General features: G+C 32.7%; 1 protein-coding gene and 1 long non-coding RNA gene across 2 annotated transcripts; both read left to right on the plus strand.

Annotated features, from left to right (window-relative positions):
* The first annotated feature begins 1,226 nt into the window (after positions 1 to 1,226).
* LOC134240545 (uncharacterized) lies at positions 1,227 to 6,140 on the plus strand. Its single transcript, XM_062722639.1, has 6 exons — positions 1,227 to 1,314; positions 1,915 to 2,019; positions 2,571 to 2,756; positions 3,782 to 3,895; positions 5,128 to 5,298; positions 6,019 to 6,140. The coding sequence occupies exons 1-6, from the start codon at positions 1,251 to 1,253 to the stop codon at positions 6,138 to 6,140; spliced, it is 762 nt and encodes a 253-aa protein (XP_062578623.1). The 5' UTR covers positions 1,227 to 1,250.
* A 4,013-nt stretch (positions 6,141 to 10,153) lies between these two features.
* LOC134240546 (uncharacterized) lies at positions 10,154 to 11,411 on the plus strand. Its single transcript, XR_009986465.1, has 3 exons — positions 10,154 to 10,341; positions 10,741 to 10,826; positions 11,059 to 11,411. It is a non-coding gene; the product is annotated as an uncharacterized LOC134240546 (long non-coding RNA).
* The last annotated feature ends 1,804 nt before the right edge of the window (positions 11,412 to 13,215 follow it).

Genomic DNA, 13,215 nt, shown 5'->3' on the forward strand with positions numbered 1-13,215 from the left:
TTTTAATATTTTCTTTTTAGACAATGAAATACGAACCTGGAGATGCCAATTATAGATGTCAGCTTCTCGGATCAAACGAGAGAGGGGTATTTTCTAGGCTGCCAGAAACATATAGAGATTATGTACCTCAAGATGGAAGGGAATACTGGATAGCTGCAATTAAAAAGACAACAGATCCAATCAAATTTAATCGTAAGAGAGAGAGAGAGAGAGAGAGAGAGAGAGAGAGAGAGAGAGAGAGAGAGAGAGAGAGAGAGAGAGAGAGAATAATAATTCATACGCATAACATCTGAATGAAATTGTTCATTAACAATGAATTACGATGAAGATAAAAATCATTTATAGTAGAGATTTTGAAAATCTACTTCTAAAGTTAATTAATCAAGTGTAAAGTTAATTAATAAAGTGTAAATTCTTGATTTTAAAATGTTTCAGTAGAAACATTTTCTATTAATTGTGATACATACATCTAATTTTAAAAGAAGTTAAAAGGACTGATGAGTATTTTCCAGCTTCTCTTGTATAAAGCAGTAGTCAATATTTGTGTTTCAGAGTATAATTTTTATGATATACATGTCATGCAATCAACGCATTTCAGCTGCTTTCGTTTTCTCCTCATTTAATCTTTTTTAAAAATCTTTATCATAGGTTGCATAGAAATTACCAATGACACCAAGGAAATAAAAACTTACCTAACTAGCACCACTCAACCAGTGTATGACTGCTACAATTTTTGTAATGGGTCAAGATTTGCTTTGTCAGTGAGTTTTCAAGAAATAATAAAGTTTCTTCTTCTAAAATATATTAAGACCATTCTTTATATACCAAATATTTGATAAAAAAGAAATCAGGAAATTTGTTTTCCCATATTTCTAACAAAACATTGTGATAATCATGATAAAGTTTATGACAGTTTATAATGTACTCCTATGTCAACAAAATGTGTCCACAAATTCACGAACTAAATCCAATGATTTTAATATTTTTTGGCACAATTACTGTATATACTTTCCTTCATTGAAAAAAAAATTATTTCTTTTCTTAAATTAATTTCACTAAATGTAATTAATGAGAGAGAGAGAGAGAGAGAGAGAGAGAGCAAAACACATACCAAGTGATATAATTTGAATGGATATCCATCATGTTAAATTTTCTTACATTTTCAGTATATGCTATGCGTTTGTAACAATTATCTGCGACTAAAATCAAAGATATTAAGTTGTAACACGAAATTATATGAAAATACACAAATGGACTTCTTTAGCGACAGAGGCTTTTTAGAATACCAAACACACCAATTTAGTTATCTACAAGGTAAGAATCAGTAAAGATGCCGTTATCATCCATTCCATTTTAAAATGCAAATATTCTGATTTTCTTTAAGGAGGCTGGGAGTCAACAAATTAATAAAAGATTAACCACCAGATATAACTTAAGTTTTTTAGATATGATATCTTTAGCTGTCAGCTATCATTTGAAAAGAAAAATCAAAGAAAATATCATACATATTAGTTTTAAAATTGTATCATTTTTGTATATCTTTATATGGAGCTCTTCTTCTATAGGAGATAGAAATAGTCTAAAAATGGCCACGACCACCCAGCCTCTTTAACATGCATATAACACTATCTGTGTTCAGTATTTTATCTAAAACAGCTCAAATACAACAGACGATACAACCACTTCTGAATGAGGTGCTCTCTTGTCGATTAATAAGAACAGTTTTTAGTACAGTAATGTTTGACTTGACAAGCATGTGTTTCTCTAGGCAGATTAACATTCACGAACAGAAGTGTAAAACAGATAAATTTGAAAATACATTGGGTAATTTTACATCAAATTTTGAAATTTCATTTGTGGATTTACCTTTAGACTTTTTATGACTGATTTTTGAATGGTTGTTTTCTTTTTAAGTTAATGGGACTGGAGACTGCGCGGCTGTTATTTTGGGACCTGATCAGGATAAAGGACTACTGAAGCATTATTTCCTTCCATGCAGTACAAAGCTTCCTGCTTTGTGTAAGTTCAAGAAAACTGCTGTTAAAACAAGACAAAACTGCAGATATTATTTTCGATGCTGCACATTGACAATAAAACATAACAATATATTTTAGATGTTAGAATATGGAGTCATTTATTATTTCTTTTGTATTCTCTTATTAAAACAGTTATTTTTCTAAAACTGGCGAATTTGAGTTATGTAATTTTATACAACGTTTTCCACTATACACATTTTTGAAGGATGATAATTATCATTTAGTTCATTTTCATGTATATTCTTTGTGAATGTACGTTGGTTGCTCTTATTGATTGATAATCCATAAATATTTCTTAGCACACCTTTTTTATTTAGACAAAATTTTATTCATAAATAATATAGTAAATGGGATTGGTCTGCAGACATAGCCTATTTTAGCCCTCTCCCTAGAGGGACGCTCTGGAAACACTTTTGATTCCTGCTGTGCAAATAAGTTTTTGTATATTCAAGAATTGTAAATTATATTTTTAACCTCCCAGGTGATTTGAGTAAAGAATAAACGTTTCATAAATGAAAATGTTTTGTTTCATAGGCATGGGTGATGGAATTAAAGAAGTTTTACACACAGAAAGTAGAAATTGGACTGAGTCGGTGTTAGCGTGTGATGGTCTTTTGAGGGGCTCTTTTGACGGATTTTATAACCTGTCGAATCCTCCGTCCAACTTCACAATGGCTTGGACGGGAATATTTAGGCGCAGCAAACTGCAGTGGAGTACAGGTATGAAAGTAAATTTTTTTCACCACTTATCTACATATAATTTCGATTCAGAAAAGAACATTTGTCATGCATGAAATCGGTCATATGATTTCTTCCTAAGCTAGGGCTTTCAAACATGTAGCATCTGATTGCAAGTGGATATGGTTTTAAGAAAAGTTTAAAATGTATTTTATTCAATGAAATGGATCGAACAGCAGGCATAAACGCCTATAATCGTTCTCTCCATAGTTTTAAGAAAAGTGAATCAGTTTAGAAAACAGCGGATTGGGTGTACCTTTGTGCCATTAAAAAGAACTCCTACGTATGCTATTAATTTTTTTTCAGCATGCGGTTTGATTTGAGATATCATTTCCCAATGTCTACTGTTTGGCATATTATTTAAAGAACCATTTACTACTGTAGTATATAAACGCATTATTTTAACACTGAATGATCTGTACAGTTCCTTGTTTCCCCGATTATGACAAGGAGCCCACTGATGGTGTAACGGTCAAATGGGATTCTCCTCCTTAATGTCACTTGATCCCATCTCTTACATATCAGAGTTCAGTATTTACTGCTCTAGATTTTTTTATTTGAATTAACCATTGAACTTGATAATTGTTTGTCATTTTCATATTTAATAAGAGCATTTGGATTTTGGAAGATAATTAAATATGTATGATTTTTATTTAATGCATACGTCTACATAATTGGCTATTTTAATAATATGCAGAGACAGTTGACATGGGAAAATGATATCTCAAATTAAGTCAACCGCATTTGGAAAAAAAAAACACAAAAATCTTCGCTTACTCCTATACGTGGCTGATCTTACATCAGGTTTCCAGGTGCCTGTGTTTTCATTTCTTCGCCTTTTTCAATCCCTTATATCACCAATTAATTTTTTAAAGAAGTTAATTTATCTGATTTGTTTCAAAGGCACCTTTTTAACATTAAAAAAAAAAAACAAATAAAGCCAATACTTTTGTAAAAAAAAAAAAAGTAGTCTGGTATGCTAATGATGTCATACTTTATTTTTCTAGGAAACGAAACAGCCCCATTTGAGTGCCTGGTCGTTAGTAAGAAAAATAAATCAGTTGTATCTATCCAGACTAAAAACTGCAGTGATCTACTGCCTTCACTATGTGAACGGGAAGGTAAAATAGGGTTCATAAACCCTCTATACTCACATATAAAATGTTGCTTTAACTTTTATGAGATATGTATTTTTGAAGTAAAATACAAACAGTTATAGCATACCTGCGGGTGCAAAATTGAACAAAATGACATTTCAACTTGAAAAATTTATAAAGAAATACATGTAATAGAACTTTTATGTCATTAAGGGTCATCTCTCTTATCAGAGTATCGATGAACCTTAAACTGCTATCAGAAGCGTTGTATTACAAAGGGATAGGTTGTGATTTTTAACGAGAATGGTCATCGATCGAACACTTTTAAAGAGACTATCAACAGACCACTGCATTTAATGATACTTATAAATAATACCCACTTTTGAGACTAAAATGCGAAATGTTAAAATATCGATCAATAATCAATCAAAAGTAAAGAATTATAAAAATCGTGTCCACAGGGCAAAAGCATTGACTGCCGAGTTCCCAAAACTAGTAAAAATTTTATATTGGACATTGATCGTTACGTGATTATGAACGTTTTTAAGTCTTCCAACAATATCAGAAATAAAAAATCTCTTCTCCCCTAAATCTGTATTATTTGGGTTTTGTGTTCATTTCCATATGTATTTTTTTTTATTAATAACATTAGACTTTCAAAGTTTGTACCAAGTGCTCAAAGGTAACTCATATTTCAGCAATTTCAAAAAATGTGGCTGATAGTCTTTATTCCACTTAATTTTTTTAATTTCTTATCGCATATTCCATATTACATTTAAATGTCCCAAACAATTATTTCTGGAGACGAGAATATCAACAATTTTGCAACACAATGGATAATGTGCCATACAAATCCCTCTGTGATTAAAAGTGATTATAAACTGATGATTAAAGTTTACTTTTCATGAATTAGATTTTTTCAAACAAAATTAGACTATTGTTCTTTAACATATGTTTTTAAGACTTCCCCCTTTTTTTTAACACCCGTATTACCCGCCTGATAAGAAATATTGACGGGTCATTTAGGACTTCAATCTTTCTGACAGTAGTTAGTCCTGTTAGTTAAGCATTCTCTGATCCCAATACCGGTTCTTGGATATTTTCTCCCAAATTGCAAAAAATCCAAAATTCCATTTTTAAAAAAAATCCCCTCAACCTTTTTTTTTTACTAAAAATTAAAAATATTTAAGAAAAACGGTTGTTTTAACATATATTTCTGTTATAAATATACATATTAAAGGTTCGTTTTGTTACAGAAATAACAATCAAGAGAATTAGGTTAGAAACAACAGCCCAGAGCATGGGGTTGGAAACAATAACCCAGAGCATGGAGTTGATCACGTATTCTGGAACACCACCTGAAGAATCCACACAACAGGAGATCAGAAGTTTCGCCGATTACAACCAATGCCATCCTGATGACAATGGCGAGCATTTAAAAAAATATATATATATTTAAGAGTTGCTTAAGCAGTTAAGAGAAGCAAAGAGGAAAATACTTTCAAGACAGGTCAAGGTCATCGATTGGGAAAAAATCCGTTTTAACATACTGATACTGAAACATGAGAATTGCGTTTATACTGAGTATTCAGCCAAAACATATCTGTAGTGCATTATATTTCACAAATCTGATGATACATGTACAAGGGATCAGATGAATTAGTTTAATAGAAATTGTGAAGATATTGACTTTTTTGTCGCCCATGTAGCTCCGAGGTCCCCTACTACAGTAGGTGCTTGCTCGGAACACACGCTTCACTGCGCCAAGACCCTAAGTGCAAAGAACAAGTTTGAATTTGAAGCACTCTGTCTGCATATGATGATATTTCATTATTTGTGAAAAATTCTCATAGTGAACATTAATTAAACAAACATAAAGAATCAAAGCATTTATATAAATACTTTAAATTCTACAGCAGTATTTATACTTTAAGTTCAAAAGCAAAATTTCTAAAATTATGAAATGCTGATACATGTATTCCCCGACCACCGTTCATTTTTTTTTTGTATCTCTATTGCAATGTCAACACATTATTCTTAGTAAAAGGTCCTGGCTTCTAACGTTTTTCACTCCCAGCTTTTATGTTTAACATTCCATCTACTTATAATACGATTTGTGGTCACGTAATGATTGTTTAAATTTTCAGGTGTTACAATTCTAGCTATTGGAAGCACTCTGATCATTATATCCGGGTTATTCTTCTTAGTCAGCTCCGTCATTCTATGGAAAGCCAGGAATATGACAAAAAGTATGTTCAATTACGCGTAGCATGTTATCATATAATAAACTCTTGGATTCAACCATCTAAAGCTCTTTTTTAATATAATGTTTTCATGTTATAAGCTCTTGGTTTCACAATGATTTGAATGTACAGTATTTAACTATCAGAGGCTCTTTATTTATATGATAATGATTTCTTACAATTATTTACAGGCGCAAAAATTGCAATGATCAGGTAGTGTAGTTTAATGTCTTTCATTGTGAAATGAATTTTACGTCATAAAATCATTGACTTCAAGAATTTTAAGGTTCTTTTAACTGAGGATAAATTTTATTAATTTATAGGAGCACCTATGACTCAGTAAATATGGTGTCAGCTTCATCCAACTACTCTCCACTTGGTATGAACAATAATAATTAATAGAAAATTCACAAAATATACGAGAAAAGATACTTCTACTTACAAAATTTCTTTAAATCAAATATCTCTCCATCAATTGTTTTCAATTCGGGAAATGTGAACTGATTGGTATTTAACTAATATTTTAAGAATTTTCAACAACAACAATGCCTCATTCGTCGACGAATCAAGGAAATGATGAGTACATTCTGCCTTTTTCATAAAAATAAAGATACAGGTGAAATAAGATTTTAAACAAAAGGGTAAAGAAATGGAGAGAGAGAGTTTGGGAAGACAAATGGAACACATTTCCATTTCCATTTCAGGGTTTTTGGACATTTGGATCCTAAAAGTTCCTTCATGTATTAAATATTCGTATGTACTAGTAATTCATAAAGGATAAACGCACTTTTGACTACGATATTAGTAGGGTAAAATTATTGAAGTAATGCAATTTTCTTTTGACAAACTACAAGGTTGTTTTAATCCATTTTGTTAATTTCCTTTTAAAACGATCCTTATCCATGCTGAGCAACTCATTAAATAATTATTTAGTTGAATAAGTTTGTAAACAAAACTTTAAACTGAAATATCTTGTGTATCAATTTTTATATCGTACATCGTAGTATGGTTAAAAATTCTTTGACGTCTCATACTCGGTCTTGTAAAAGGTAGATAGAAATAACAAAAACTGATATTTTTAATGAAGTTTGTTTTTCATCATGTTATCATGTCTTTTTAAATAGAATTATTATTTGTTAGTATGATATTATAAAAGTGTGAGTGACCTTTGACACCTTGTAATAAGTATGCTCTGTATTACTATGTATCCCAGCTTTGATGTTTTGGAGGTCCGAGTTTGCTCTGAACAGTGGGACGGACAACTTCGGAATGGACATTTTTCCGAACTTGCGCACCCTTTTCCTTTAAAGCTATCATCTTAGGGTTTTTTTTAAATGGTGGGGTTTTTATAATCAAATTGATTTATGAAAAAAAAATTCAACATTTTCTGCTAGTTTTTGAGATATTTGAGTTCAAAAACAAAAATCCCATGGGGAAACATGAACTTAAAAATACCCCACCAAAAACCCCACAAAAACCCCATGGGGTTTATTTTTCACCCCATGGGGTAAATAACCCCACGAAAATCAATGTAGGTTTTTTAAACCCATATGTTGCTTATTTTGTCATATGGGGTTTTTTCTCCCACGTTTCTTTATCATGGGGTTTTAAATCCCATGTATTGATATATTTACTGTAAGATAATTCCTAAAAACTTGGGTTTTTTTCTTAGACTAATGGATCATTAGTATCTTCTCTGTTTCTCATTTTATAAAAGTTGATAGTTATAACAAATATCTATTATTTTTCAAATTTTCAAGTATTCATTCTTCAAATTTTTGCTTATGTAAAAGAAGATTTATATGAAAACAGGTTTCTAAGGCAGTTGCCTCCCAAAATGAAACATTCATCATAAAACTCTTCACAGATTATTTGATCGATGACCATTAATCTGAATATTTAAAAAAATGAAACAAGAAAATTTAATACCAACACAATAGCAACCAATTCACAGTGTCCAAAGAGGGTCTCTTTCCTTAACTAATGTATATTTATATATGTTAGGTTTATATGATGTCTAGTTTGTGGATTTTTTAAAATCTCCATTCCCCTTGCATTCACCACTAATAAGACTGGATTTATTTAATTCATGTGCAATATATCTACATATTTAATTAATGGAGTTATATATAATCACAAAGTACAACTATTAAAATCTTTTGATTCACTCAAATATTTAAAAATAAAATATTTATGCCTCTTGGATCCACCACTTATCAGTTTAGATCATGACCACACATGACATATAATCTTAATGCTTAAAATCAATCAGCCATATCAAGGATATTAATGACTATGGCATAGTCATTAATATCCTTAATACACCACAAATATTTCTTTAAAAAATGAATATCCACTCCCCATGGATCCACCACTAATAAGTTAAGTTCTTGATCACACATGACATGTAAGATTAAAGTTTGAAATAAATTAGCCATAATCATTATTATCCTTTTACCCACCACAAATATTTAAAAATAATATCCGCTCCCCTTAGATCCACCACTTTTAAATTAAGATCATGTTCACACCTGACATAAAAGCTAAATGTTTGAAATAAATTAGCCATAATCATAAATCATTAATATCCTTTGATCACCCATACCGAAAAAAGTTATAACTAAGTTATAACTAAAGTATAACTTAGTTATACCTAGCCTGTGAGGTACAAAAAAGTTATAACTAAAATGTAACTTTTTTGGACTTTGTCATTTTCATGTATAACTAAAATGTAACTTTTTGGACTTAGCCATTTTCATGTGTAACTAAAACATAACTTTTCTGGACTTTGTCATTTTCATGTATAACTAAAATGTAACTTTTTGGACTTAGCCATTTTCATGTATAACTAAAACATAACTTTTCTGGACTTTGTCATTTTCATGTATAACTAAAACATAACTTTTCTGAACTTAGCCATTTTCAAGCATTACCAGTATAAATTTACAAGTTTTGGGGGTTATTGAATGGATACTACTTGACACCAACTTTTTTTTTTTCAAAAATAACATATAAACTAAGTGTTAATTTGAATGAATTTTGATCGTGTTCAAAATGTTTTTTTTTTTCAAACACTGCAGCAGAAAACTTTGTCAATTCCTGAACAATAATATTGTTTACTACCAGTGATCGACTTCTCATTCATAATACCGGTAAATATGCTGTCCACAGCCATGTCAAGTTCAACAGAAGGGATGTGAATAAAATCTTGTGAATTACATCTATAAATGAGAAACTCTCTCTCTCTCTCTCTCTCTCTCTCTCTCTCTCTCTGTGGTGTTTGAGGGTGTGTAATAAATATTATTGTCTATTTAAATTGATATTGGTCATGTAAGTTTCAACTAAAGTTGAGAATAATTAATTTCTCTCTCTCTCCTTCTCTCTCTCTCTCTTAGAAAATACGTATTTATTGAGACCCTGATGAGACATAATATTTGTCTTGTAAATTATAATAATGCACTTACATCTGAAGTTGGGAATGAATATATTTCATAATTCTGGGGAAATATAAATGTACTGCAAGAGATATAAACAGTATGAAATGTAATCTCATGAAGTCTTCGTGTGCAAAACTGTGTAAATTTCCCTATTGTTTTCTGTGAGACAGGTGTTTGTACTAGGTGACCTTTGTGGCCAACACATCGTAAATATTTCAGCTTGGGTATTACACAATCTCTGAATGGTACAATTCTACACAGGTTGTTTGAAATCTGCAGAAAATCAGTCGTAATATGGGTGGCTAAAAAGATAAACAGCAGCATAGAGTATGTGCATGTTCATGTTGAACAGATATTACGATGTTGTGAATAAAGACTGCCACTTATATTAAGATTTAAGCAGATGACTAGTACATGTAGATTTTATTGTTTGCATAATTAAATAACCCAGTTATAATAGTTATTTTCACAAATAAACAAATATTAAATTCAAAATGGCGGCAAATATGGCGGCCGCCGGCCTCCGATGTCCATTTTGTTGATACTAAGATAAATTCAAAATTTTAACACCAACTGGTATTTATATTTTTAATTTAAGGTTGAAATTACACAATTATGTTTATTTGCATTTAAAATAAATTAATAATGAATTATTTATTTATTTTTTTCGATCACGTGACGTTTTTGAGTTCTATGATTGGTCAATAACAGAGCGCGGATTTTTCCATGGACGATTTGAATGTTTGGATGTTGAAAGTGTTGATAGAAAAAAAGGAGATAAAACCAGTTGGTAAGGCGATATTCATGCTAACATTTTATTGATTTTGGTAAAGTAGACTTAGTACCTCTGGAATAACATTCCAAAAAGAAGAAATATTGGGAATGAACACAATTCTAGGCGTGTGAATCTTAGATTTCTTGTTTGTTTTGATTGGTATGTCGAATGACAAAGACTGAAGTAAACAAATTGAAAGAATTTGAAACGCATAATATTTTTCAGCATTTAGTATATTAATCAAATATGTTCTTTGTCATATTTATTCCCACAATTGTTTATAGATTCCCTGATCTGTTAAAATATTGTGAAGCCTTATACACATCAGCATGATCATAACATGATCTAGCTGCAATGTTAATTTAAATGCAATGAAATGAGTAATTTAACATTAATTTTCTTTTTTTTATAAAGCAGAATATTGGTACATGATGTTTCCATAAGCTGAATCTGTCCTGCCCTGGAGTACATGAAATTCTTCACAATATTACTTGTTTAAGGTAAAGTAAATTTTTTTTTCATTTCAAAATTCAATGAATCTTTCAATCTAAAACTGATTCCTGTAAGTATAGATCTTAAATTAGTCTTGTATTTTCCATGTTTTGGATGAATTAATGAATTTGAATTAATTGATATGGAAGAGTGTTTTCAATTTGATATGCAAATGAGTGCTGGAAAAATACTATCTAAATATCTTTAATCTAAATTTTGAACCTTTACAATTTTTTTCAGAATTGAAGAAAAGGTTAAAATTGCAAGCATATTTCAACGAAAACTTAGCCGACTACCAGTCACACTGCCCACCAGCCAAGACGTCTGACCAGCTAAAATGAGGGACGCAGTCCACCAGCCAAGTCCCTCGGCCAGCTCGGCTGACCCAGTGCGGCCTGTCAAGGGATGACCAAGTCCATCAACTAGCTCGGCTGACTACCAGTGCGGCCTGTCATTGAACAACCAAGTCCATCAACTAGATTGGCTTACTACCAGAGCGGCTTTTCAAGGGATGGTCAAGTCCGTCAACTAACTTAACCTACTACCAGTGCCGCATGTCAAGAGATGGCCAAGTTCGTCAACTAGCTCGGCTTACTACCGGTGTAGCATAATATTTTGATACCGCGATATATTGAACCCGGGTTCAAAATATCGCATAATATTTTGAACCCGGGTTCACTTTTTCGCTGCGATATATTGAACCCCCTTATAAAATATTGAACCCCTACCTTTTTCATTAAAGAGGTAGGGGTTCAAAATATTATGGCCATAATATACTGAGTCCCCCTGCCCATTTAATTTTACAGGAAGTGGGGTTCAAAATATTATGGCCATAAAATATCGAGTCCCCCTGCCCTTTTTAATTTTTGGAGGGAGGGGGTTCAAAATATTATGGCCATGAAATATTGAACCCCCTGCCCTTTTTAATTTTAGAGGGAGGGGGTTCAAAATATTATGGCCATAAAATATTGAACCTCCCTGCCTTTTTAATTGATGTGGGAGGGGGTTCAAAATATTATGGCCATAAATATCGAGTCCCCCTGCCCTTTTAATTGATGTGGGAGGGGGTTCAAAATATTATGGCCATAAAATATCGAGTCCCCCTGCCTTTTTTAATTTTAGAGGGAGGGGGTTCAAAATATTATGGCCATAAAATATCGAGTCCCCCTGCCCTTTAAATTTAAGAGGGAGGGGGTTCAAAATATTATGGCCATAAATATTGAGTCCCCCTGCCCTTTTAATTGATGTGGGAGGGGGTTCAAAATATTATGGCCATAATATTTTGAACCCCCATTCCCTGTAAAGTTAAATGGGTAGGTACTCGATATTTTATGGCCATAATATTTTGAACCCCCTCCCTCATAAATTAAATGGACAGGGGGACTCGATATTTTATGGCCATAATATTTTGAACCCCCTCACTCTTAAATTTAAAGGGCAGGGGGACTCAATATTTTATGGCCATAATATTTTGAACCCCCCTCCCTGAAAAATTAAATGGGCAGGGGGACTCAATATTTTATGGCCATAATATTTTGAACCCCCCTCCCTGTAAAATTAAATGGGCAGGGGGGCTCAATATTTTATGGCCATAATATTTTGAACCCCCTCCCTGTAAAATTAAATGGGAAGGGGGACTCGATATTTTATGGCCATAATATTTTGAACCCCTCCCTCATAAATTAAATGGACAGGGGGACTCAATATTTTATGGCCACAATATTTTGAACCCCGGGTTCAATATTTTATAGGGGGGTTCAATATTTCGCAGCGATATTTTGAACCCGGGTTCAAAATATCGCGGGGTTCAATATATTATATGACACCGGTACGGCCTGTCAATATAGGGACGGTTAAGACCGTTGACTAACTTGGCCTTCTACCAGTGCGGCTTGTCAAGGGACGTTTAAGTCCGTCAACTAACTTGACCAACTACAGATGTGACCTGTCAAGGGATGGCCAAGTCCGTCAACTATCTTGACCAACTACCAGTGCGGCCTGTCAAACGATGGCCAAGTCCTTCAACTAACTTGGTCTACTACCAGTGCGGCCTGTCAAACGATGGCTAAGTCTGTCAGCTAACTTGGTCTACTACCAGTGCGGCCTGTCAAACGATGGCCAAAGCCTTCAACTAACTTGGTCTACTACCAGTGATGCCTGTCAAACGATGGCTAAGTCTGTCAGCTAACTTGGTCTACTACCAGTGCGGCCTGTCAAACGATGGCCAAAGCCTTCAACTAATTTGGTCTACTACCAGTGAGGCCTGTCAAACGATGGCTAAGTCTGTCAGCTAACTCAGCCAACTTTCAGTGCAGCCTAACTTTCAGTGCAGCCTATCTTCAAATAATAAAGATAAACAACTGTACACCTGCAAGGATACCTGTGCAAGGAGGGTTG

The sequence above is a fragment of the Saccostrea cucullata genome, unplaced genomic scaffold, assembly GCF_032062105.1.
Source record: "Saccostrea cucullata isolate Sc308-1 unplaced genomic scaffold, CSIRO_AGI_Scuc_v1 ctg6896, whole genome shotgun sequence".
NCBI classification, from domain to species: Eukaryota; Metazoa; Mollusca; class Bivalvia; order Ostreida; family Ostreidae; genus Saccostrea; species Saccostrea cuccullata.

Excerpts from the sequence above, each read along its gene's own strand:
- LOC134240545 (XM_062722639.1), top strand. The coding sequence starts at position 1,251 with ATGGACTTCTTTAGCGACAGAGGCTTTTTAGAATACCAAACACACCAA. Across the intron at positions 1,315-1,914 it reads CCAATTTAGTTATCTACAAG|TTAATGGGACTGGAGACTGC; the intron begins GTAAGAATCAGT and ends TTTCTTTTTAAG. Across the intron at positions 5,299-6,018 it reads ATGCCATCCTGATGACAATG|GTGTTACAATTCTAGCTATT; the intron begins GCGAGCATTTAA and ends TTAAATTTTCAG.